This window comes from Hyperolius riggenbachi, chromosome 6, assembly GCF_040937935.1.
Source record: "Hyperolius riggenbachi isolate aHypRig1 chromosome 6, aHypRig1.pri, whole genome shotgun sequence".
Taxonomy (NCBI): Eukaryota; Metazoa; Chordata; class Amphibia; order Anura; family Hyperoliidae; genus Hyperolius; species Hyperolius riggenbachi.
This window is the reverse complement of record NC_090651.1, coordinates 331,239,556-331,267,313: the sequence shown is the minus strand read 5'-3', so window position 1 is coordinate 331,267,313 and position 27,758 is coordinate 331,239,556. Positions and strand designations below refer to the sequence as shown.

The window sequence follows — 27,758 nt, the reverse complement described above, 5'->3', positions numbered from 1 at the left end:
TCGTCGCCATAGCGACGAGCGGAGTGACATCATGGACGTCAGCCGACGTCCTGACGTCAGCCGCCTCCGATCCAGCCCTTAGCGCTGGCTGGAACTTTTTGTTCCGGCTACGCTGGGCTCAGGCGGCTGGGGGGACCCTCTTTCGCCGCTGCTCGCGGCGGATCGGCGCAGAGCGGCGGCGATCAGGCAGCACACGCGGCTGGCAAAGTGCCGGCTGCGTGTGCTGCTCTTTATTTGATGAAAATCGGCCCAGCAGGGCCTGAGCGGCAGCCTCCGGCGGTGATGGACGAGCTGAGTTCGTCCATACCGCCCGGCTGGTTAATACATGCAAAGCAAGATATTTCAAGCCTTTATTTGTTATAATGTTAATAATTATAGCTTACAGCTTATGAGAACCCCAAAATCAGAATCGCAGAGCATGAGAATATTGTGGAAATGTTCAATATTCTAGGCTTAAAGTGTCAGACTCTAATCAGCTAATTCATCCAAAACACCTGCAAAGGGTTCCTATTTCATATATTAGTTTCAACTTTTAAAGAGAAACCGTGACCAAGAATTGAACTTCATCCCAATCAGTAGCTGTTACCCCCTTTCCCATGAGAAATCTTTACCTTTTCTCAAACGGTTGATCAGGGGGCTCTGTATGGCTGATTTTGTGTTGGAACCCCTCCCACAGTGTGATGTCAGGACCATGGTGCTGACTTCACACTGTGGGAGCCTTGTTGCATTGTGGGAAATAACAGCTGTTTCCAACTGCCAAAAAAGCAAGCAGCATCCTTCCACTGACATCACCTGCCAGCAGTAAAAATGTCACCATATGATAAATGTCAGAATGTAAAACAAGGAGAGGAAAGATACAATGGTCAAACACTGACTAAATCATTTATACATAATTATTGTAAAAATTAAGCACTTTTGTTCATTACGTTATGTTCACTGGAGCTCCTCTTTAAGTTGAATTACTGAAATAAATGGAGTTTTGCACAATATTTTAATGTTTTGAGTTTCACCTGTATTCTAGGAATCAGTTGAAATTGCATTATATGGGGCATGCTGTACTGTATGTTCTGTAGTAACACTCGGGGTAACTCTATGCACCCACACACAGGTCGCCTTATCTTTGACAACCTCAAGAAGTCAATTGCCTACACCCTGACCAGTAACATCCCAGAGATCACCCCCTTCCTGCTCTTCATCATGGCCAACATCCCACTGCCTCTAGGCACCATCACCATCCTGTGCATTGACCTGGGAACCGACATGGTGAGTACAAAACAATGTTTTCTCTTCTAACCTATTATTTGCAGTGCAGGTTAAAGTGAACGCGAGTTGGATTTGTCAAACCATATTAGGACACAGAGGTATGTTCTGTATACAATGATCTGCCTCTGTGTCCTTCCATTGTGCCTCCAGCCCCCCCTTGGGCTCTGATGTCCCCTATTAAAAAAAGCGCCAGGCTAGCGATACGCATATTGTCGCTAGCCTGCTATTTACTTCAGCCTGTCACTCACCGCTACTCCCCCTCCTCCTGTATTACATGGCGCCCCTACCGGTGTCCCTTCCCTCCCCGCCTCCGTAAGCCGATTGGAGGAAGCTTACGGAGGCGGGGAGGGACACAGGCATGGGAGCCGTGTAATAAAGGAGGAGGGGGAGTAGCGGTGAGTGACAGGCTGAAGTAAATAGCAGGCTAGCGACAATCTGCGTGTCACTAGCCTGGCACTTTTTTTAATGGAGGACTGCAGAGCCCGGGGGAGGCAGGGGGGAAACTGGGGGCACAATGGAAGGACACAGAGGCAGGTCATTGTATACAGAACATGCCTCTGTGTCCTAATATAATTTCACATACCCAGCTCGGGTTCTCTTTAAAGTGAGGCTAAACTCAGAACGTCCTTTCTGCTCTAAAAGATTAGTCACAGCGTGATAACCTTTATGAGAAAAAAAATGTTTGCATTACAATTTATGGAAATCCTGAAAAAAATGAAGTTTTACTTGGTTTCACTTTTGCAGAAGGCACTGAAAGGGTTAAGCCTTAGTGTTTACTATATGGAGTGCTGCCTTGGCAGAGATCTCCTGAAGTCTATTCAGAGTTGCTGATAAGAACTAATTAGACAATTTGATCTGCCTAAAAACCACAGCACAGGTGAATTTCTTCAGCAGCTATGGGCCGATCCAATTCACTTTTTCTAAGTTTTCTCCTAGGAGATCATTTTTCATCTCCTGTTTAAAATAACTTTTCAGCACTCTGCAATGGAGAAAGTACCAAAAGTGGGTGAAAAGTACTGTACTATTTCTTTCTGATTATTTTTTTGTTTACTAAAGGCTCAGAAGGCATTTTATTGATAAGATGTGAAAAGAACACCTAGGAGAAGATTTAAGAGAAAAAGTGAATTGGTTCGGGCCCAATATGTGGAATAAAGACTTTTAATTGTGTGCTGTGCTAGAGTTTGAGTCCCTTTTAAATAAATGGGAATCATAACACTCAGCCGGGTAATATTGAATGGGTATATACTGTTGCAGGGTTTCTGAAATGTTAATACATAGTTTCATGCATGCAGCCACAGTGAAAAGTATTTTTTTTTTATAAAGTTAGGCTCTTCTTGGTTGATTAGATTAAAAAAACAAAAAACTCTGGCTGTTGCACACAACTGTTGCCTTTTGCAGCTGTGATCTGATATGACCGAGGTGAGGAAGGTGAACCCTAACCATTTATAATCCCACTCCAAACGCTATTTCTGATCATCATTTGTACATCTTGGTTTTAGTCTGTCCATAAACTCATGGATTAGATGTCAGATGAATTCCTTGTAAAATAACGTGTTCAGGAGTTCAAATATTGACTACTTCCTGCACCACAGACTGTCTGTGCTATAGGCTGCAATCTTGTGAGAGATGCCCAGTCCTTGGTCCGCCCACTTGCAGTGTGAAAAGAGGGATGCTGCAGTCCAGGCACTGGCAGCAACCCCACTCACCGCACCAAAAACTGCCTCAATGATTGATTCTGGTCATGTGATCAAAATTTCAAGACAGGATTTCTAGTTGCAGATGCCTCCTCCAAATCTTAGGGCTGGTGCACACCAAGGCCTTGTTCACATTGGGTGTGTTGAGAAACGTGTAAAAGTGTATGATAAAAACCGCATGCGTTTGTGCGCGTTTCAGTGCACTTTTTTTAAGCATGTTTTGCATATTGTAACAGTAGTCAATACAGCTTTGTTTTCATATGAAAATGTATTTTATTTTTCAATTAGGGGTAAAAAAACGCTTCTATGCTCTAAAAAACACACACCCATTCACTTGCACTGATGTGCACTTTACAGCTCAACACACAGAAATGCATGCAACCCTACATTTTTGTAACACAGCTCAGCGCAGCGCATAGATGTTAACCAGGCACATGTAATTACATGGGAAATTCAATACCTTGCAGAACGCACAGGGCAATGCACTGTGAGAAGCGCATAGAACGTGGCCCTGGTGTGAACGAGGCCCAAGAGCGCTTCTAAGCGCTTTGAAAGGGCTTGGCTAATGTATTTGAATGGGATGGAGCACACCAGAGCGATGTGATTTTCTCCCAAACGCGGGTCCTGCAGCATTTCTGCTGATTTCGGAGGCGATTCAGCCTCAATGTTAAAGAGGATCTGTAACATCAAAAGATCCCCTGGGGGGTACTCACCTCGGGTGGGGGAAGCCTCCGGATCCTAATGAGGCTTCCCACGCCGTCCTCCTTCCCTTTAGGGGTCTCGCTGCAGCCCTCCGTGAAAGATGACGTCAATATTTACCTTCCCGGCTCCTGCGCAGGCGCTCTGACGGCTGTCGGCTCCGAACTACACGGAAATACCCGATCGCCGTCGGGTCTGCTCTACTGCGCAGGCGCAAGTTTCTGGCGCCTGCGCAGTAGAGTGGACCCGACTGAGATCGGGTATTTCCGTGTAGTTCGGAGCGGAAAGCAGCCACAGCACCCCCGCTGGAGCCAGCAAAGGTAAATATTGAACTGACAGTCGGCACAGTCGCCGGCTGTTCGGAGGGCTGCGGCGAGACCCCCGTGGGCAGAGGACGGCGTGGGAAGCCTCATTAGGATCCGGAGGCTTCCCCTACCCGAGGTGAGTACCCCCCAGGGGAGGTTTTTGAGGTTACAGAGTCTCTTTAAGTATAGGAAAGTGGAAAATCGCTCTGAAAAGCGCTACATCAGAGCGATTTTCCAAGAGTTTTTGTTACAGAAGCTGTTCAGTAACAGCTTTACTGTAACAAAAAATAAAAAACGCTACACCAAGACGCTCCGGAAATCGATAGGCATGATTCGAAAATTGCTAGGCACATGCCAAGAACCTCCTAGAAAAATCACTTCAAAAAGCGCTGAGCGTTTGTGTTTACGCTAACGCTTTTTGGTGTGCACCGGCCCTTACTAAAAAAAAAACAGGTGTCCATCAGCAGAGGGCAAAAACTGCTATTTTGCCTAGAACACCCATATTATCTTAAAGTGGGCTTGAACTCTTGCACAGGACAGAAGAAATACATAGAGAAACGCACCCTGTATGTATTTAGAGAGCTTAGCCTGTCTAATCCCTCCTTATCTGTCACTAATCACACGTTGTAATTTGATCCCTCAGCTGTGTCAGCTGACTGCCACGGCAGATAAGCTCATTTGAAAGCACAAGGTGTTAACAATATGTCTGCTTCCATGGAAGTAGACACGCTGCAGGTTTATTGCAGGATTTGTATCCGCTGTAACAAAGAAATGGTTTTCTCTAAAGGTTTTTTATGCTGTTGCTTACCTTTTAGGAAGTTCTGAGTTCAGGTCCGCTATAATCGATTTCTGCTAGAGAGGCCTTATAAACTAGGCCCTAGGTGTACTTGAACATATAGAGTGAGTGTTCGATCACCTTTCCCATCAGGTTCCCGCCATTTCCCTGGCTTATGAGGCAGCTGAGAGTGACATCATGAAGAGACAGCCCAGGAACCCTCGTACAGACAAACTGGTGAATGAAAGGCTGATCAGCATGGCGTACGGGCAGATTGGTGAGTCCCCCTGTAACAATGCGATAGCTGTATGAGCTGCTGTGTGTCCCGGTGGTCATTGTCCCCCTTCTGCCTCCCTGCTCTAGGTATGATCCAAGCTCTTGGTGGCTTCTTCGCGTACTTTGTCATTCTGGCAGAGAACGGTTTCTTGCCATCTCACCTGGTGGGCATTCGGTTGAATTGGGACGACAGGTCAGTAAATGATCTGGAAGACAGCTACGGCCAGCAGTGGGTGAGTTCTGGGCTTTCCTAACTAATGTATGGCTACTGGTGTGGTTGGATGGAACAAGAGTTCTGTTGTAAATGATAGTACTTCTATAGATCACTGATGTGCAGGCGTGAAGCTCCCAATGGTAGTTGCTGTGGTATATAACAAGCATTGCGCACATAGCACAACTTGCGCTACCTAGGTAACGCAGGTGTTGCTCGCATGGTGTGCGCAAGGGTAATTCGAGGTTCTGGCCATCACTGGACCCCAAATTACTCCTCCATCTGAGTTTCTATGTCTCAGAGGGTGAATAGTATTTAAAGGATACCTGAAGTGACATGTGACATGATGAGATAGACATGTGTATGTACAGTGCCTAGCACACAAATAACTATGCTGTGTTCCTTTTTTTCTTTCTCTGCCTGAAAGAGTTAAACATCAGGTATGTAAGTGGCTGACTCAGTCCTGACTCAGACAGGAAGTGACTACAGTGTGACCCTCACTGATAAGAAATGCCCCTTTTTATCAATTTCTTGCTCTTAGAAGCCATTTTCTGCTAGGAAAGTGTTTTATAGTTGGAATTTCTCATCAGTGAGGGTCACACTGTAGTCACTTCCTGTCTGAGTCAGGACTGAGTCAGCCACTTACATTCACGATATTTAACTCTTTCAGGCAGAGAAAGCCCAGCCACAGATTGCAGTTACACTGGTATGCAGCAAACAAATGGCATCAACACAGTATACCTGCACTCGCAGTTTGCGGAGGGTAGAAAAAAATGAGCTTGCAGTAAGGAAGAATGAAGATCTACCTGAAATGAACACCTCAGGGTTTAGGTGGGACATTACGTTTATTTATTTAAGTATTTATATAGTTCAGACATATTACGCAGCGCTGTACAGAATATATAGTCATGTCACTAACTGTCCCTCAGAGGGGCTCACAATCTAGTCACTGCCATAGTCATATGTCTATATTGTGTAGTGCATTTCAGCAAGTCAAAAATGATGACATTTTTAAACATGTAACAATAACATTTCTATAGCGCTTTTCTCCCATAGGACTCAAAGCACTGTAAAGAAATATCGGTCATTAGACTATATACAACACAGTTAATTGGCTCCCCCCCCCCTCCCCGAAAAAATATTGACCTTAGACTATGGAAGGAACATAGACCAGAGTGCTGGATTGTTCCCCTCCTAACTCCTCCCACTGGAAGCTACTACGTCATGTGATGTGCCATTTCCCCGCCTCCCTTCCATAGCAACAGAATGCGTCTGGACAGCACTTGCCCCTAAACTGTCGCCTGATGGATCAAGTCCCGATCCCTGAAGGCGACAGTCTGTGTGCCAGAGTACACACTTTTAGTGACATGATTGTGGATTGTAAAGCGCAGGGGAAGATGTCAGCACTATTATTATTATTATTATTATTGATTTATAAAGCGCCAACATATTCCGTGGCGCTGTACAAAGTAAGAAACAAACATGGGGTACATAATAATACAGACAATGGTATACACCAAAATACAAGATACATAATTAGTGACAAAATACAAAGAATGATACAAAAGCAAATTATAGAATTGGTAATGACAGTGATAAAATTAACATGATGAATAAAATGTATAATGGTTACCAAAACACAAAAGGGGGAGAGAGCCCTGCCCTTGCGGGCTTACAATCTAAAGGGAATGGGGGAAACAAGAGGAGGGGTAGTATGCAGCAAATATATAGAGGCTTTGTGTTTTAGGACACCTAGTAGGAGTGCAATTTGGTCTTAGGACAAAGGGAAGTGGCCTAAGGTAGCGCATATGCTTGTCGGAACAAGTGTGTTTTTAGAGAGCGTTTAAAGGCAACAAAGGTTGGCGAGTGATGGATGTGTTGTGGGAGGGCATTCCAAAGGAGGGGTGAAGCGCGTGCAAAGTCTTGTAAGCGTGAATGTGAGCAGGTGATTCTAGAAGAGGACAACAGAAGATCGTGTGCAGATCTGAGATTGCGATTGGGTTTGTATCTGGAGATTAGTGAGGATATGTACCGGGGAGAGAGATTGTGGAGAGCTTTGTAGGTTAGGGTTAGGAGTTTGAACTGAATCCTCTGGTTAATTTGCAGCCAGTGAAGAGAGGAGAGGGTCGGCAGAGGAAGATCGAGAAGAAAGATGAATGAGACGAGCACTATATGAATAAATAATAATAGTGTGACTCTAACTGAAACCATAGGAAATAGTATATCAGGAGAAAGTGCACAAGCCTTGTGGAGGAAGGACAGGGATATTTAAAGAGGAACTTCAACCTAAACAAACATACTGTCATTAAGTTACATTAGTTATATTAATTAAAATAGATAGGTAATATAATCTCTTACCCACCCTGTTTTGAAAGATCAGGCAAATGTTTGTGATTTCATGGGGGCAGCCATCTTTTTGGTTGAAAGGAGGTGACAGGGAGCATGAGACACAGTTCCAACTGTCCTGTGTCCTGATCACCCCTCCCAGCTGCATGTGCTAGGCTTCAAATCTCAAATTAAAAATTAAAAAAGCAAATGTGCGCCAAAACAGCAGAAGGAGAACAACATCAGAAATCCCATCATGCTTTGCACAGCATCAGGGGAAAAATGCCTAGGCCGGTTTCTTCTGTGCAGCTAAAAATGAGGCTTGGGTAAGAAAAACAAAGTTCTGATGCTGTGAAACTGTTAAAGAAACACCAAGCCTTTGCAGTGCTGCTGAGTAGATTTTTAGTCTGGAGGTTCACTTTAATGATGTGATGTCCTGTTGGGTGTTTTTGCAGACGTACGAGCAGCGTAAGATCGTAGAGTTCACGTGTCACACGGCCTTCTTCGTCAGTATTGTGGTCGTACAGTGGGCTGATGTCATCATTTGTAAGACCAGAAGAAACTCTGTGTTCCAGCAGGGCATGAAGTAAGGAGAACGCCTACTCGGTCTGACATACTCATGTTTTCCAGGGCCAGATATCCTCTCTTACTATTAATACTACAGAACCAACTTGAATTTATAAAACATGTCAGCTCAGCTGGCAAAAATTTGGAAAGGGCAGAAAAAAACTGACCTGACCCCCCAAAAGTGTGCTCTTATAGTGAGTGCAGCTGAAAAAAGTAGTTTTGTTGTGAACATTCTAGCAATCACACAGCTGCCCTTTCACTACCCTTCATTATGCTCTGATATGATCCAGAGGAGGGTTGCAGGTTTTTGTCACCTGATAAAAAGCCATGTTTAATGAATCTCTAATGACACCAGCCATTATATATCCACCAATAATAAACAAGTGCTGTGTATCCATTGCCTAGTCTCATGGTCATAACCTTGTGTGTTTGTTTTTTCTTCTCTCCCTCCCTTTGCAGAAACAAGATCCTCATTTTTGGTCTTTTTGAAGAAACCGCTCTGGCAGCATTCTTGTCGTATTGCCCTGGCATGGACATTGCACTAAGAATGTACCCACTAAAGTAAGTCCAAAAGGATTCCATTTTATCAAATGATAGTTTAGAACAGGTTTTGGTTGAAGAGGAACTGTAACCAAGGATTAACCCTTATCCCAATCAGTAGCAGATACCCCCTTTCCCATGAGAAATCTTCACCTTTTCTCAAATAGATCATCAGAGGGGTCTGCATGGCTGATATTGGGAAACCCCTCCCACAGATGTCAGGACCTAGGTCAGTTTCCTGTCTGTGAGCCTTGTTGCATTGTGGGAAATAACACCTGTTTCCAACTGCCAAGCAACCAGTATCTCACTCTTTTTTCTTACAATGGGCAAACATTGACTAAATAAGATATAAATGAATATTGTAAAAAATAAGCAATTTTAATTTATTATGTTATTTTCATTACAATTCCTCTTTAAAGTGCCAGAGACTGCTGATACTTAATCTCTTGACGACCAGCTAACGCCGATTGGCGTAAACTGGTCGTCTGCAAATTTCCATGGAAACGGCCGCTCGTTCGAGCAGCCTTTCCATGTCTGTTCACGGAGGCTGTCTCCGTGAACAGCCGGAGAGCCGCCGATCGCGGCTCGCCGGCAAAATGTAAACACGCGGGGAAGAAATCCCCGCTGTTTACATCATACGGCGCTGCTGCCGTAAGGCAGATCGGCGATTCCCGGCCTCTGATTGGCCGGGGATCGCCGTCATTTGGTAGGCTGAAGCCTATCCTACAATGCGCAGGACGGATATCCGTCCTGCGCAGCTCAGAGGGGAAGGGAGAGGGAGGAAGAGGGACGGAGCGCCGAAAGCGCTGCGGAGGGGGGCTTTATAGAGCCCCCCCCCGCAAATCGCAGAGAGCCGGCGGCGATCAGACCCCCCAGCAGGACATCCCCCTTGTGGGGAAAAAAGGGGGTAAGTCTGATCGCCCTGGCTAAAACCTGATCTGTGCTGCGGGCTGGAGAGCCTACGCAGCACAGATCATTCAGAAAAGCCCTGGTCGGCAAGTCGTTAAAGTGTACCAGAGACGCCCACCCCCAATAAAATATACATACCTGGGGCTTCCTCCTCCACCCCCTTCTTCCTGATCGCTCCCACGGCATCATCTTCTCCCTCTCTGTTCGCCCGCTACTGGTACAGGCCCCAGAAAATCCCTAGGCACATGCGCAGTCTGGCCAGGAGCGCGCTCCCCTGTCTCATTCAGTAGCACTGCGCAGGCACAGAATTCTCCAGGTGACGTGAACATGGCAGGTGCATGCCAGTTGACCCCTGGACCGGAGGACTTTCTGGAGTCAACTGTGGAAGAACAAGGAGGGAGAAGAGGACGTCGTGGGAGCGATCAGGCCAGAGGGGGCTGGAAAAAACCCCAGGCATGTATATTTTATTGCTAATCCCCCATCTCAGGTTCCCTTTAAGTGGTTAAACAACTCCTGGTAAGAAAATGCCACACAAACCATGTTTGTTTAGCTGAGTGTCAAGGTGCTCCTACATTTAGGGATTTTGGTGGTCGATCGAGTTCTGTTGACCACGATAGATCTCAGGCCGATGCCTGTGCATTCATACGTTACCTGTCCGGTGTCTGGACTCCTCCTCCATGTTGTCTGTTGACTCCTCCTCAGTGTACTGCACAGGGGCCATGTGTGACATCACATATGCGCCAAATGTGCATTGCGCCGGGCGTGAATCCAGAAGAGGAGTGCGGACACAGCGGCGGACACCGGACAGGTAAAGTATAGATGCGCAGGCACCAGGGGGTGGGGTAAATGTCCATTAGAAGGGGGCAGCAGCCGGGGGTCCTCGTTCATCATTTCCGTTCCTGATTTGTGATTATCACACACACAGTTACTGCCGTGCAGCCAATCAGGCATGTCTGCCCGAGTTTTTCCTGCATGTCCAATCAATACATGCGATCAGTTTCAGCCCAAAATTGGTCCCATCGCCGATCAGGCATACTTTTGAGGCAACAATTTTTATCAGATTCGATAATAATTATGGAATTGGATGGTCGATCGGCCGCCACATCTAGAGGTGTATGGCCATCTTTATTGTGTAGTGCTCCACTGTTCCAGATCTGAGCTGCCTTTCTGTTATGAGTGAGAAATACAGAAAGCACCGTATCCATGGCAATCACTCTGGCCAATGATTGGTGAAATCTGCCTGGTTGCTATGGCGCTCTGTGCTGCACACATCCTTCCTGCTTCTAGCACTGCATTATTTATTAAGGGTGACTACTGACTAATTGACAAAAACAGTGCTAGAAACAGCTGACGCTTGAGTGCTGTTCCTGGCATAAAGTCATGGCAGGAAGATAAATCCCTTAAAGAGACACTGAAGCGAAAAAAAAAAATTTGATATCATGAACTGGTTGTGTAGTAGGGGTAATTCCTAGAACATTAGTTGCAAAAAATATTCTCATATTTTTATTTTCAGTTATATAGCTTTCTTTATAACATTGCATCATTCTCTAATATGTGCAATTTACACATTACTCAGCATTCTAAATGTTTTTATAGAAAAGGCAGTGAACTTTTGACCTGTCCTGAACTATTCTCTGCAAAAGAAAAACACAATACAGCTGAGATGACCTAATCAGAAGTCAGAGCTCTCTGCCACTTTCAAAGTCATAGAACTCAATGACTCTTTTGCATAGATAACAACTGGAGTTTCTGAACTCTTCCTGTCCTGTAAACAAATGTTAGACTTATGTCTGCTCCTAATGCTTTATTTCTTAGCTGTACTACACATAAAAATCATTATATCATCATTTTTTTTCCGCTTCAGTGTCTCTTTAAAGGAAACCTGTGCTGGCAAATATATAGGGCTTACTTTTGAATGGTTGATCTGCTGCAGTTTTATCTGTATGGAGAGGGGGAATCCATGAAAGCTAAATCCTGCTGGCTGTACTTATTTGGGCAGGTTGTAGACCTTTTGCTGCCTGAAGCAAACTTTTGAGGATGCAACCCCCCCCCCCCCCCCAAAAAAAAAAAAACAACAACAACTATATATTGTTGCAATCTACATTCATCTCTACAGTAGAGCCCTACCTAGTAGAGATGTGTAGGTGGCGCACACACATGCACACACCCCTTTCCTCAGTCTTACACAGCAGTAAACTCAATCCAGAGGGCAGAACGGCACATAGAGAGGAGGCGGAGCTAGCGAAGAGCAGTGCATATTTCAGTAAGGAGCATGCCAGCACACACAGACTCCCAGCAGGCAAGCTCTGAGCTCCATCAGTCAGGCAGAAACAGCAGAGCAGAGGAAGGGACTGAAAAAGGTCAGCTATATATAGAGCTGATGCTGCCCCCTACAGTCTGCTGCCCTGAATCATGTGATACAGTCTGCTTCACGGTAGGGCCGGCCCTGACCGACCCACTCTACATTGTGTTCAGCAGGGAAGCCTGGCACAGAGCGGTTTTAGGTGTGGTGGGATTTGGTGGACATTGCTTGCAGGAGGAACGCACAGCATTGTCACATATTTACTTCGAAATTATAAGTAGAGTTGAGCAACGAATTCTAAAAAAAATTCTACTAACATTAATTAGTAGCTAGAGACTCTAACTGGTTGGATTTAACCCCAGGTCAGTGGAGATTTGCATGTTATGGAAATGTACACTAATATGACACTAATATGTTCTGTTTCTTTTATCTAGGCCCAGTTGGTGGTTCTGTGCCTTCCCATACAGCTTCCTCATCTTTATATATGATGAGATCCGAAAACTTATCCTTAGGCGACACCCAGGAGGTAAGCTCACGCAGGATGGCTTGTGTCTCTGCATAGCATGTAAACCCAATCTGATTATTGCTGTATACGAAATAAGAAACCAGATTGAGAAGCACAATGAAAGCCTATCTGCAGATAATAATTAAAATACTTCAGCAAAGTTACAGAGCTTTAGAGTTACAGCTCTTAAAGTCTGATGCAAGTGACTCATGCTGCCAGCTCACATTTCTGGTCACTGATGAGCTGTGAGGCAGGCACATAACTTGAATATAAAGTGCAATACCTTACCTGCTTTCAGTGGTGGGACAGGTCCTTTTCATTCCTCTCTTCATTGCAGCTCCGGGTTGCTAAAATCTTGGCCCCTAAGCAGTTTGAGCATAGCGTCCTTTCCTTGTACGGCAGGGGAGGCTCCAGGGGAAGCCTTGCCGGGGTTATAGCACCCCATTGCTGCCCAATAGCACCCACATTAGGCGTGAGGCAGCCAGCACATAGAGGAGAGAAGAGACAGCCAGCCCAGTGAGAGAGTAAATAGTGCTCCTTGGAGAAATGAATGATGCCCATTTATGTCTTTATTTTTTTACAGGTCTGCAGCATTCTGGTCACATGACCTGTAAACCTGTTTTCAGTTCAATGGGTTCATGATAATCCGCCCGAGCCTTGCACACTGCTCTGTTACACCACCTATTTGTATTCCTTCCAACTTTTTGAGATAAGAAAGAGGGACACTTAGGCCACGCCCCTGACACACCCTCACACCTCTAGGCATACATACCATCATGGGCGTAACAATCACCTCTGCAACCCCTGCCATCGCAGGGGGGCCCAGGGGCTTTGGGGGCCCCTCCTCCTCCCTCTCCCCAACTGCAAGTGCAGCCAATTAGCAAAACAACCTCCCCCTTTCGCTCACAAAAACCATCCCTGCCATCTCCTCCCGCCATGCAGCATAGCGGGAGCATCTGTAATTTTTTCCTGCTTCCAGACGCTGCTTCACAGCAGAGCACTCTCTGCTGCCATTCGCATGTGACCCTCATGGGGTTCCGGGATGAAAGGGGCCCCACGCTATCATTCTTGCAGGAGGGCTCTATCAAGTCTAGTTAAACTCCTGCATACCATAATGATATTTATAAGAGAAAAATGTAGTTTTATAATTCAAACCACACCGGTCCTTTCTATCCTGGTTCACTTTCCTTGATATTAACATTTAAAAATAATAAATATATTAATTTAAAGAGACACTGAAGCCGAAAACAATTATGATATAATGATTTGTATGTGTAGTACAGCTAAGAAATAAAACATTAGAAGCAGAGGCATAAGTCTAATATTGTTTCCAGTACAGGAAGAGTTAAGAAACTCCAGTTGTTATCTATGCAAAATAGCCATTGAGCTCCAAGACTTTCAAAGTGGCAGAGAGATCCTCTTTTGAAGCTTGTTATCTCAACTGTCAGTCACTCTATTTTCTTTTTCTCTGCCAGAAGACAGGTCAAAAGTTCGCTGGGCTGCTCTGTAAAATCTTTTAGAACGCTGAGTAGTGTATAAACTGCAAATATTAGAGAATGATGCAATGTTATAAAAAACACTATATAACTGAAAATAAAAATATGAGAATATTTTCTTTGCTTCTAATGTTCTAGTAATTATCCGTACTACACAACCAATTCATTATATTGTCATTTTTTTTTCGCTTCAGTGTCTCTTTAACCACTTGAAGACTGCAGTGCTAAACCCCCCTAAAGACCAGGCCATTTTTTACAATTCAGACCACTGCAGTTATAACTGTTTATTGCTCGGTTATACAACTTACCACCCAAACAAATTTTACCTCCTTTTCTTGTCACTAATACAGCTTTCTTTTGGTGCTATTTAATTGCTGCTGCGATTTGTACTTTTTATTATATTCATCAAAAAAGACATGAATTTTGTCAAAAAAATGATTTTTTTTAACTTTCTGTGCTGACATTTTTCAAATAAAGTAAAATTTCTGTATACATGCAGCACGAAAAATGTGGACAAACATGTTTTTGATTAAAAAAAACCCATTCAGCCTATATTTATTGGTTTGGGTAAAAGTTATAGCGTTTACAAACTATGGTGCAAAAAGTGAATTTTCCCATTTTCCAGCATCTCTGATTTTTCTGACCCCCTGTCATGTTTCATGAGGGGCTAGAATTCCAGGATAGTATAAATACCCCCCAAATGACCCCATTTTGGAAAGAAGACATCCCAAAGTATTCACTAAGAGGCATGGTGAGTTCATAGAAGATTTTATTTTTTGTCACAAGTTAGCGGAAAATGACACTTTGTGACAAAAAAAATAATAATAAAAAGTTTCCATTTCTGCTAACTTGTGACAAAAAAAAATGAAACCTGCCACAGACTCACCATGCCCCTCTCTGAATACTTTGGGATGTCTACTTTCCAAAATGGGGTCATTTGTGGGGTGTGTTTACTGTCCTGGCATTTTGGGGGTGCTAAATTGTAAGCACCCCTGTAAAGCCTAAAGGTGCTCATAGGACTTTGGGCCCCTTAGCGCACCTAGGCTGCAAAAAAGTGTCACACATGTGGTATCGCCGTACTCAGGAGAAATAGTATAATGTGTTTTGGGGTGTATTTTTACACATACCCATGCTGGGTGGGAGAAATATCTCTGTAAATGAGATTTTTTAGATTTTTTTTACACACAACTGTCCATTTACAAAGATATTTCTCCCACCCAGCATAGGTATGTGTAAAAATACACCCCAAAACACATTATACTACTTCTCCCAAGTACAGCGATACCACATGTGTGGCACTTTTTTGCACCCTAACTGCGCTAAGGGGCCCAAAGTCCAATGAGTACCTTTAGGATTTCACAGGTCATTTTGAGACATTTGGTTTCAAGACTACTCCTCACGGTTTAGGACCCCTAAAATGCCAGGGCAGTATAGGAACACCACAAATGACCCCATTATAGAAAGAAGACACCCCAAGGTATTCCGTTAGGAGTATGGTGAGTTCATGGTGATTTCACTTTTTGTCACAAGTTAGCGGAAAATGACACTTTGTGAAAAAAACAATAAAAATCAATTTCCGCTAACTTGTGACAAAAAAATAAAAGCTTCTATGAACTCACCATACTCCTAACGGAATACCTTGGGGTGTCTTCTTTCTACAATGGGGTCATTTGTGGTGTTCCTATACTGCCCTGGCATTTTAGGCGCCCTAAACCGTGAGGAGTAGTCTTGAAACCAAATGTCTCAAAATGACCTGTGAAATCCTAAAGGTACTCATTGGACTTTGGGCCCCTTAGCGCAGTTAGGGTGCAAAAAAGTGCCACACATGTGGTATCGCTGTACTCGGGAGAAGTAGTATAATGTGTTTTGGGGTGTATTTTTACACATACCTATGCTGGGTGGGAGAAATATCTCTGTAAATGACAATATTTTGATTTTTTTACACACAATTGTCCATTTACAGAGATATTTCTCCCACCCAGCATGGGTATATGTAAAAATACACCGCAAAACACATTATACTACTTCTCCTGAGTATGGCGATACCACATGTGTGGCACTTTTTTGCACCCTAACTGCGCTAAGGGGCCCAAAGTCCAATGAGTACCTTTAGGATTTCACAGGTCATTTTGAGACATTTGGTTTCAAGACTACTCCTCACGGTTTAGGGCCCTAAAATGCCAGGACAGTATAGGAATCCCACAAATGACCACATTTTAGAAAGAAGACACCCCAAGGTATTCAGTTAGGAGTATGGTGAGTTCATAGAAGATTTTATTTTTTGTCACTAGTTAGAGGAAAATGACACTTTGTGAAAAAAACAATAAAAATCAATTTCCGCTAACTTGTGACAAAAAAATAAAATCTTCTATGAACTCACCATACTCCTAACTGAATACCTTGGGGTGTCTTCTGCCTAAAATGAGGTAATTTGTGGGGTTCCTATACTGTCCTGGCATTTTAGGGGCCCTAAACCGTGAGGAGTAGTCTTGAAACCAAATTTCTCAAAATGACCTGTGAAATCCTAAAGGTACTCATTGGACTTTGGGCCCCTTAGCGCAGTTAGGGTGCAAAAAAGTGCCACACATGTGGTATCCCCATACTCAGGAGAAGTAGTATAATGTGTTTTGCGGTGTATTTTTACACATACCCATGCTGGGTGGGAGAAATATCTCTGTAAATGGACAATTGTGTGTAAAAAAATGGAAAAAGTTGACATTTACAGAGATATTTCTCCCACCCAGCATGGGTATGTGTGAAAAGACACCCCAAAACACATTATACTACTTCTCCTGAGTACGGGGATACCACATGTGTGACACCTTCTTGCAGCCTAGCTGTGCAAAGGGGCCCACAGTCTAATGAGTACCTTTAGGATTTCACAGGTCAATTTTACTCATTTGTTTTCCAGACTACACCTCACGGTTTTGGGCCCCTAAAATGCCAGAGAAGTATAGGAACCCCACAAGTGATCCCATTTTGGAAAGAAGACACCCCAAGGTATTCCATGAGGGGTATGATGAGTTCATAGAATATTTTATTTTTTGACACAAGTTAGTGGAAATGGATTTTTTAGGTTTTTTTCTCACAAAGTGTCATTTTCCACTAACGTGTGACAAAAAATAAAATCTTCTATGAACTCACCATACCCCTCATGGAATACCTTGGGGTGTCTTCTTTCCAAAATGGGGTCACTTGTGGGGTTCCTATACTGCCTTGGCATTTTAGGGGCCCTAAACTGTGAGGAGTAGTCTGGAAACCAAATAATTAAAATTGACCTGTGAAATTCTAAAGGTACTCATTGGACTTTGGGCCCCTTTGCACAGCTAGGCTGCAAAAAAGTGTCACACGTGTGGTATCGCTGTACTCAGGAATAGTAGTATAATGTGTTTTGGGGTGTATTTCACACATAACCAATCCTGTGTGTGAGAAATATCTCTGTAAATGACAATTTTTTCCATTTTTTTACACTAAATTGTCATTTACAGAGATATTTCTCCCACCCAGCATGGGTATGTGTGGAAAGACACCCCAAAACACATTATACTACTTCTCCTGAGTACGGCAATACCACATGTGTGACACTTTTTTTGCAGGCTAGCTGCGCAAACTTGCCCAAAGTCCAATGAGCACCTTTAGGCTTTACAAGGGTGCTCACAATTTAGGCCCCCACCAAACAATTCCAGGACAGTAAAACACCCCAGAAATGACCCCATTTTGGAAAGAAGAGACCCCAAGGTATTCCACGAGGGGCATACTGAGTTCATATAAAATTTTATTTTTTGTCATAAGTTAGCGGAAAATGACACTTTGTGGGAAAAAAAATAAAAAAATCCATTTCTGCTAACTTATGACAAAAAATAAAATCTTCTATGAACTCACCATGCCCCTCAGCAAATACCTTGGGGTGTCTTCTTTCTAAAATGGGGTCACTTGTGGGGGTCTGTCCTGGCATTTTAGCGTCTCCACAATCATTACATGTATGGCCAGTATTAGGAGTTTCTGCTATACTCCTTATATTGGGCATACGGGTGATGCATTTTTTTCTCCATAAAAGGAAAAATGAACGGCAAAGATTCTCACATTCGCATTGATCAATGTGGATGAAAAAATATCTGCCGAAATATGTGAAAAAAGAGGGGGGCATGGCGTTTGCCAGGACATAGGAGCACCGCCCACAAAATTTTCCAAACCCACTTTGCTCCTATGCCCTGGCAAACCAGATTAATCCATTCACATCGATCGATGTGGATGAAAAAAACCTTTGCCAGTTTTGATACAAAGTGCTTGCCAAAGCATAGGAGCTCCAACACCACCCCTCAGCTCATATGCCTTGACAAACGTATCTTACTGCGGAGGAGAAATCTCGTCCTGCAGCGCTGCATGCACCGACTTGTGTGTAATCTGACAGACGCGCAATGCTTCTGTCAGGTTGCACCATCAGTGCTGCAGCTGGTTGGTCGATCAGTCGTTTGCTCGGTCCACCTGGAAGGGTAAAGGATGGAAAAAGAGAGAGAAAAAACATACAAAAAAACAACAAGCAAGCAGCAATGCAAGAAATTCATTAACATTAACATTCGTAAACTTTATTAAACCTTTTTAACCAAACAATAACATTTGGAACTTTTGCTTACCTGTTTTTTTTTTTTGTTTGTTTTTAACTTACCTTCCGAGGACAAACTTCTCCTTCCCCATGGGACAGTGTGCAAAGCGCAAATCGCACAGAGATGTAGCAAAGTACACTATGCACTTTGTCCCAAGTGAAAGGAGAGGTTTCTGGCAGCCCTGTGTATTTGGGTCTCTCAAAAGCAGATGTCTGGTTTCACACACAGGAGTCGCGCAGTAGCGTAGGTATGCACTAGCTTTAAGTCAACCACTTCCGGCGTAAGGGGGGACCGCAAAGTGGGACTTTCGCTAGGCAATTTGCTGCAACCATCACTCCAATGTATTTGGGTCTCTCAAAAGCAGATGTCTGGTTTCACACACAGGAGCCGCGCAGTAGCGTAGGTATGCACTAGCTTTAAGTCAACCACTTCCGGCGTAAGGGGGGACCGCAAAGTGGGACTTTCGCTAGGCAATATGCTGCAACACATCGCTCCAGTGTGAAAGAGCCTTGAGAGACTACTACTGTGTCTCACGTTCCCTACCCCAATAGCGAATGTGTTCGTGGAACTTTTCAAAACACTCCCCTATGCATAGGGCAGGCTGGTCAGGACAGTAGGGACAATAAAAAGTGGTGTCACGCCTCATTCCATCCCTCTTACAGACACGACAATGTTTTCTTGGGGTGCGTTGACCTGGGGTACTCGGAAAGACATAAGCATAGTGTCTTTCATGTAGCCGGCTAACTACATTAGGGGGATTGGCCACGGCCCCTCCTGGATACAGGAGTTCCGAAATGATCTCTTCCTGAAATTTAAGGAAGGATCCTGTTCTCCCAGCCTTACTGTAGAGAACAAAGCTGTTGTACATTGCCAATTGAATCAAGTAAATAGCCACTTTCTTATACCAGCGGCTGGTCCTTCGGGAAACTAAATAGGGAGCCAACATCTGGTCATTGAAGTCCACCCCTCCCATGTTTAAATTATAGTCGTGGACGGCGAGGGGTTTCTCAACAACCTCAGTTGCTCGCTGAATTTGGACTGTCGTGTCTCCGTGAATGGTCGACAGAAGGTAAACGTCCCTCTTGTCCTTCCATTTCACTGCAAGAAGGTCGTCATTACACAAGGCAGCCCTCTCCCCCCGTGCAAGTCGGGTAGCAGTGAGATATTGGGGGAAGCCCCGGCGACTAGGCCGCACGGTGCCACAGCAGGGAATTCCGAGTATCTTCAAATGCTGATAGAGGGCCACACTTGTGTAGTAGTTGTCCACGTAGAGATGGTACCCCTTGTGGAATAAGGGTGACACCAAGTCCCACACAATCTTGCCACTGCACCCCAGGTAGTCAGGGCATCCGACCGGCTCCAATTTTGTGTCTTTGCCCTCATAGACCCTAAAGCGATATGTATAGCCTGTGGCCCTTTCACAGAGCTTATACAGCTTGACCCCATACCGGGCGCGCTTGGTTGGGATGTACTGCTTAATGCCAAGGCGCCCGGTAAAATGTACGAGGGACTCGTCTATACAGATGTTCTGTTCAGGGGTGTAAGCATCTGCAAATTTGGATGACAGGTGGTCTATGAGGGGCCGAAATTTGTGGAGCCGGTCATAGTCAGCGTGGCCTCTTTTATGACAGGTTGTATCATCATTAAAGTGCAGGAAGCGCAGGATGTCCTCAAAACGTGACCTGGACATGGCAGCAGAGTACATGGGCATGTGATGTATTGGGTGCGTAGACCAATAGGACCGCAATACATTTTTTTTAGTTAGACCCATGTTAAGGAGAAGACCCAAAAATATTTTAAATTCGAAAACTGTGACCTGTTTCCACCGAAAAGGCTGGGCATGGGAGCTGTTCGGATTGGCGGTGATAAATTGTGTGGCCTTACGGTTGGTCTCTGCCACGACTAAGTCGTAGAGATCCTCGGTGAAGATCAGATGAAAAGCGTCTAGGGCCGATCCTAGATGATCTGTCTCCACCTGGACTCCAGACTGGGCGGTGAAAGGGGGCACTACGGGTGCGGCGGAATTAGGGAACTTCCAATGAGGGTTTGCCAGCACCTCTGGGAGCCTAGGGGTACTACGGGCCCGTGTTTCTGGTGGCTGCGACTGGGGTCTTACTGCACGTACCACCGAACCAGTTTTAACTGCCATGCTGGTGCTCGCCACTTCACCAGGGTCTACGGAAGTACTGGCTTCAAGTCCAGGATGTGCTGCGCTGTTGGTGCATGCCTCACCATCAAAATCTGGATCAGCGCTAGCACCACTCTGCTGGCCTTGAGGTTGATCCTGCGCAACCTGTGGTCCACTGACATGGGGTCGGGAACGCCTGGCGCTAGCAGGGACCACAACCTCGTCATCAGAACTATCGGTCAGAGAGTCACTGTCCTCTACAGGTTCATATTCTGAGCCGGATTCATCGGATGAGAAGTCCCAATCACTCTCACCCGACTCGGCCATAATACTGTAGGCCTCTTGCAGGGAATACATCTTTTTTGCCATTTTGGGCTGCTAAATTTAGGGGGTATTCCTCTGAGACCACCCAGGAAAAAATGCACCTGTCTAGCAAATGGGAGTATTTGTTAAGTAAAGAGCTGCGATCGCTCAGTTTTGATTTTAAAAAAAAAAATCAAAACTGATCTTTATAGCGTCGCAGCTATTGTGTTTTTTTGCAGTGATCAGAAAACAAAAATTTCTTTCACTTGGTGGGGAGGGCTGAACGCAAGTGCGGCAGAACGATCAGACCTGATCGGGCAAACACTGCGTTTTTAGTGGAGCCTACTCTAAGGTGACCCTAACGTACTTATATAGATCTGACTGTGATCAGTACTGATCACTTACAGATACTATATAGTACCAATGCAGATTAGCGACAGTGATGACGCTAATCAGCGACTTATAGTGATTGCGGTGTAGTGGGCTGGGCGCTAACTACCTAACAAAAGGGGCCTAGCTAACTCACTGGCCAAAAAAACAGTGCACAGGCAATAGATGTCACTCAGACCTCGATCAGAGCTGTGACAGGCGACCAGATATCAATCACAATGCCGCTGTCAGATTACAACAAATGTAAACAGCAATTGGAATCACAGGGAAATCACAGATGATCAAAAACCAATCACTAATCAATCAATCAGATGTCAAAAATCAGTACACAGACAATAGATGTCACTCAGATCTCACTCAGACCTCGATCAGAGCTGTGACAGGCGACCAGATATCAATCACAGTGCCACTGTCAGATGCCAACCAATGTAAACGGCAATTGAAATCTCAGGCAATCAGATGATCAAATACCAATCACTAATCAATCAATCAATCGTCAAAAATCAGTGCACAGACAATAGATGTCACTCAGACCTCGATCAGAGCTGTGACAGGCGACCAGATATCAATCACAGCGCCGCTGTCAGATGCCAACCAATGTAAACAACAATTGAAATCTCAGGCAATCACAGATGATCAAATACCAATCACTAATCAATCAATCAATCAGATGTCAAATCAGTGCACAGACAATAGATCTCACTCAGACCTCGATCAGAGCTGTGACAGGCGACCAGATATCAATCACAGTGCCGCTGTCAGATGCCAACCAATGTATACAGCAATTGAAAACACAGGGCAATCACAGATGATCAATAATCACAACGCAATCAATCAATCAATCAGAAGTCAAAAAACTGTGCACAGGCAACGATGTCACTCACATGCCACTCACATGTCACACAGACCTCGATCAGAGCTGTGACAGGCGACCAGATGACACTCAGACCTCAGTCAGACGCCTTGGCAGGGCCAGTGAGGGGGGTAGTGGGGGTGATCAGCGGCGATCGGGTGGGGGATCGAGCAGGGAAACGTGCGGGTCTAATTGAGCAGGGCTGCCGTCCTCTCTCCTGGTGGTCCGGGCGCGCTGTGACCAGGAGAGGAGGAGGCAGCCAGTATAATACACGTTGTTTACATAACAACGTGTATTATACGCAAAGGATTGGGCTGTTTGAATGATCGCAGCCCGCCGGCGCTGCTAATTGGCCGGCGGGCTGAAGACACAGGGGGGCCGCAAGTCATGCCGGGCGATGTGCGCGCGCATGCGCGCGCGATCGCCCGCATTTCTGTTAAACAGGACCTTCCGCCAATCGGCGTTAGGCGGTCCTGGGGCTGCCGCCGTGGCCACGCCTACTGGCGTGACGCGGTCGGCAGCTGGTTAAAGGATGGGGATAATGTTTAGTGTCAAGTAAACACATTTTTCAGTAAAAAAAATGCATATATTTAAAGAGATCTGTACATCCCCCTGAAAGAGGAACAATTGAGGAAGAAAGAGGGACAGAGGGACAGTTACATAGTTAGTTTGGTTGAAAAAAGACATGCGTTCATCAAGTCCAACCAGAAAAAAAATAATAATAATAGGGACAGGGTTCCAAAAGAGGGACAGTTGGGAGCTATGTATTTGAGTTTTTACGAGTGGGTGAGGGGAGGTAAAGCATGTTGCTATGACAAGTGTGTCCAGTAAAGTGAACATGGGATTTTCTTACCTGCTCTATTAACAACTATCAGGGCTGTGGAGTCGGAGTCAAGGAGTCAATGTCGGAGCAATTCTGGCTACCTGGAGTCGGAGTTGGTAGTTTCATAAAATTCAGGAGTCGGATGATTTTTGTACCGACTCCACGGTCCTGGTAAGCATTAGACTAAGTGAGTGAAGGAGTTGGAGCAGTTGGGTACCTGGAGTCGGTGTCGTGGTTTTATAAACCGGAGTTGGAGTGGATGATTTTTGCAGCCACTCCATAGCCCTGCCAACTATGCATGCTGCAGTTTTATGTCAGCACAGCATAAGAAGCTAGTTTTTTTGGTGTGTTTTTTATAAGGTGATCAGCAATGCCATTCTGTAAATGTAATGCCATTTCTCTTATATTATGACTTTTCTGCATTGATCTGCCACTGATGTAATATTTTATTTATTTTTTTGTCTTTCAGGTTGGGTAGAAAAAGAATCTTATTATTAAATTCCCAGAGACACGTTTCCCAGACCTGGACCCTCTCCAACCTCCGAATCCCCCTCCCTTCGAATTCAAACAAAAAAAGAAGAAAACAACAAACAAACAAACAAAACATCACACACGCAAACACTCATACAACAAAAACAAAATCTAACCCCAGAGGGAAAAAAACGCAACAAACTACAGAGATTCTTAGATGCAACAAGCACCACATTAACCACCTGCCAAGCCTTCTGTTCCAATTCCACGTTGGTTCTTTTTCAACTCATTTCTCCCCCCTCCTTTTTTCTGTAAAATTATAAATATATATATATAATATATATAAATATAAATAGAACCAGGATTTTTTTCTTTTTTTTAAATATTATTATTATTATTTTCTTCTATGATGTTTTCTTATAAAGGAGGGGGGGAGAGAGAGAGGATGGCAACAGAGAAGGTGGATGAAGCGGATGTCTAAAAAGTTTTTGAATGGGGATTGCGGTTTTTGGCCTCTTCACTGCTGGGGAATCTGGTACTGAAGGGAGTGCAAGAACGGATGAAATGGGAAGAAAAAGGTGGAGAAACCAATTACGGGTGGAGGGCTTTAACCAAACTCTCTCCCTAATAACCTCTATGCTGCCAAAGGCTTCTGAACGCGCCGCTCTGCGGTAATTACACACACCAGTGCTGCTTCAACAGCCATTGGGTTTATCCGGGGATTTGCGAGGGCACCGGTACTGTGGTCACATGACACCTCATGAACAATGTCTGGTGTTAAAGCGTAGGGTCTTGCAGGGCATTATTAGGGCCCTTTGACTTCTAGAGAGACCCGCGGAGTATCTCTCATATCGAAGTCTCATCTGTGTAACGATACCCTCTTCACCCGACCACCCCCCTTCCCCCAGTTACTATTCCTCCATATCCAATGTACTCAAGTCTATATGGGCGTGAAAGGTACATGTATTTGTCCGTGTTTTTAGGAGGGGGTGAGAGCTAAGTGTCCCAATGTCTGTATATTAGAAGGGGGTGATAGCTACATGTTCTGATGTCTGTGTATTAGGATGGATTGGCGAGTGTGTTTCTTGATGTCCTTGTAAATGGGGGGGTAGAGGTACACGACGCACCCACAAGAAACATGGAGGGTTGGGTGTCAGCTCAGAAGACTACAGTAGTCAACACAATGACCTAGCAAGAGTTATGTGTTTGGCTACTGCTTTGATAACTACACAGAATGTAGGAAGGAGACAATCGAGCCTAAGCAGTTACAGAAGAGTTCTAGTTGGGGGGTGAAAGCAGCATCCTGGGTGGAAAGAAGCATAGAGAGGCCGAACCAAGGTGTCAGCCAGACCTGGAAGCAGCTCTGGGACTTGTTCACAGTCCTCTGTAGTCAAATCTCTACCTTGTCCCACTTTTCTAAATTAAAGGGAGTCCAGGATGAACATGTGGATAGGAGCAGGACATCATGGAGACCTGTTCACTATGCGTTAACGTTCTCTGGCCCCCAGGATGAAGATGTTTTACTAAAGCGGGACAAGGATGCCTATGGCCATGTTACACCTTGCCTTATTCTAGAAGGATCTGTAGAGCAGCAACAGTTGTGTGGTCACACGTAATTGGTGGCTGGAAGAACAAATAACTTAAGCCAACAAAGAGGCGGTGGAAGGGGGCGGTAGTGGCGATCCAGTAAGCAATAAAAGGAGGGCACTGATTGGGGCGATATGAAGTGAAGAGGTGGGCGGTCTGTGTGGGTTACCGAAGCAAAATGAAGAAGGGCTGAAGACTGAGCCTGGTGCCTCTTAACTGGTGGAGGGGTTGTGTGCAGTTTGTGTCTGTTCTGTGTCTCCACCCCCCTCTTACATTAGTTTTTGTCAAGTTGTCAGACTTTTTTTTTTAATCTTGTGTTTTCCTGCCATTTTCTGTGATTTACAAAAATAAATAATAATAAAAAATACCCCAAAAAACTGCAAACCGTCTTATTTCTGGTGTCGCATGAATACATACACAGGTCAAGCAAGCGGACCATTTGGAGTCTAATTTTGGAGTTAAAATGCAATTAAAGGCCACACTAAACCCAACAGCACAGACATCAGATGTTCATAGTGATCCTGGGGTGAAAATAAACTGACGAGATAACTGTACCTATCCTCCTACTCCTAAAAATGTCTTTTTTTTTAAGATATCCCATGGTGATATTTTATGTTTAAACATTTACAAAGTAGATATATTGCAGTCGGTAGCGGACCTAAAGTGTAAATTCCAAAGTGAAAAGAGACAGAATTACGTCTGTCTGTCGCTAGGAATACTGTAGTTGGCTGTACACTCCTTTTCTCTTAACCCCTCCTCTCTTTGATTGGCTCAGTGGCACATGACACACCTGGGCTGCTCTAAGAGCTACCTCCTGCCCCCCTATGGCACATTCTGTTAGAAACCTTTGCAAGGGCAGAAAACTGCCATGGCAGTTTTTTTGCAGAAGTGGGTGTAACTAAACAATAAAACCTTTATTTGTATCTGCCACTAAAGGTCAGTTTTTAACCATTTATTAGTGCTACTCTTTTATAACTTCTGTGGACTGTGCCGACAGTACTGAATTTATTTTTAAAGTTTAGGTCCACTTGAAGTGTCCCAGAGCTAAAATACATGAACTATTAACCTTTTTTAACACCCCTCCCCTGCCAAATAAAAAAAAAATGTCTCTAATTGCTTAGTTTACATTATAACCCAATGAGGGTCTAACAAGAGAGAAGTGGTCACTTGAATGCCCGAAGGTTAACCCTTTCCCCTTTCAGGCAGGAAAAGAATAAAAACACATGTACATTCACATGTTTATATCATCATATCATTTGTCACCTCAGGCACACTTTAAAGGGTAGCTGAATTGGAAATAGAAAATCAGATACCTCGGTAGAGGGAAGCTTCTGAATAGCCCTGGAGGATTCCCCAATCATCTTACAGCCCAATGTTCTGTGCTGGGCCCCTCTAAGCAAAATCAACAAGATTGTGTGACTTCTCTGCGCATGCGCGAGTATGGTCTACATATGCCCAATAGCATAATGAAGCCACTTGTGCATGAGTGGCTTTGTGTCACTGGGCATGCGCAGTATGGTAACGCTCGTATGAAAAAAAAAAAGAGTGGCTACGGAGATGAAAATGGTCCTGGGCAGCGGGCTCGCGGAAGATCTGAGATGCCTCTGGACCCTTTATGTCTTATCACGGGACAACACTGCAGATATGACACTTTGATACAATCTACAGTAGTCATGGTACAACAGTGTAAATTTGCTGTCCCATCAAATTAACTCAGCACGCACAATAGAAAAATTATGATATAATGAATTGGTTGTGTAGTACAGATAATTACTAGAACATTAGTGGCAAAGAAAATAATCTCATTTTTATTTTCAGTTATATAGGTTTTTTTTTTTATAACATTGCATAATCCTCTAATATTTGCACTTTACACACTACTCAGCATTCTAAATGATTTTACAGAGGTCAATGAACTTTTGAACTGTCCTCTGCAGGAAAACAAATACAGAGTCTGACACTTGAGATAACAACCTTCAGAAGACAGAGCTCTCTGTGACTTTTGAAAGTCGTGGAGCTCAATGGCTCTTTTGCATAGATAACAATTGGAGTTTCTTAACTCTTCCTGTACTGGAAACAATATTCAACGTATGTCTCTGCTCCTAATGTTTTATTTCTTAGCTGTACTACACATAGAAATTATTATTTTCACTTTAGTGTCTCTTTAAATCAAAGGATCCGTTCACATTGCTCCATTTGAACGGACTGGTTTGGCCCGTAACATTGAATGGAGCTCAAGTTTGGGGCGGCTGCAATAAATCCAGATGGACAGATGAAAAACTGATGCCCGATAAAACTGATTTGTTTGATTTGCGTAGTGTGAACTGGCCCTTACTTTCTTGGGCATGGAGTTCACTAGAGCTTCACAGGTTGCCACTGGAATCCTCTTCAACTCCTCCATAACGAAGAGGGTGGATGTCAAGGCGAATACACACGTACTATTGTAACAAACGAAGGGTCCTTCAGACTCTCCCACTGGGCGGACGTTCTGCCGACAGTAGGATGTGTATACAGTCTGTCGGCAGACTAAGGTACATACACACGTCGGATTTTTGCAAACGACCCGTTGTTTGGACGTCGACACGACCGGTCGTTTAGACGTCAAATCTGGCGTGCGTGTACAGTCTGTCGTTCAGCTGATAAGACTGGATTTGAGCGATCCGCCGAGCGGATCGCTCAAGTCCAGTCTTATCAGCTGAACGAAAGACTGTACACACGCCAGATTTGACGTC

At 44.4% G+C, this 27,758-nt stretch overlaps 1 protein-coding gene across 3 annotated transcripts in view; it reads left to right on the top strand.

Moving 5' to 3' along the window:
- ATP1A3 (ATPase Na+/K+ transporting subunit alpha 3) overlaps positions 1–25,410 on the top strand; it is a 281,983-nt gene extending 256,573 nt beyond the window's left edge. For all 3 annotated transcript variants that reach the window (XM_068241455.1, XM_068241456.1, XM_068241454.1), the window contains exons 17-23: positions 1,109–1,263; positions 4,890–5,013; positions 5,100–5,245; positions 8,004–8,134; positions 8,575–8,676; positions 12,301–12,392; positions 23,438–25,410. In XM_068241455.1, the coding sequence (XP_068097556.1) occupies positions 1,109–1,263; positions 4,890–5,013; positions 5,100–5,245; positions 8,004–8,134; positions 8,575–8,676; positions 12,301–12,392; positions 23,438–23,466 (779 nt within the window). In that variant the 3' untranslated portion in view covers positions 23,467–25,410. The remainder of the gene's footprint in view (positions 1–1,108; positions 1,264–4,889; positions 5,014–5,099; positions 5,246–8,003; positions 8,135–8,574; positions 8,677–12,300; positions 12,393–23,437) is intronic.
- The last annotated feature ends 2,348 nt before the right edge of the window (positions 25,411–27,758 follow it).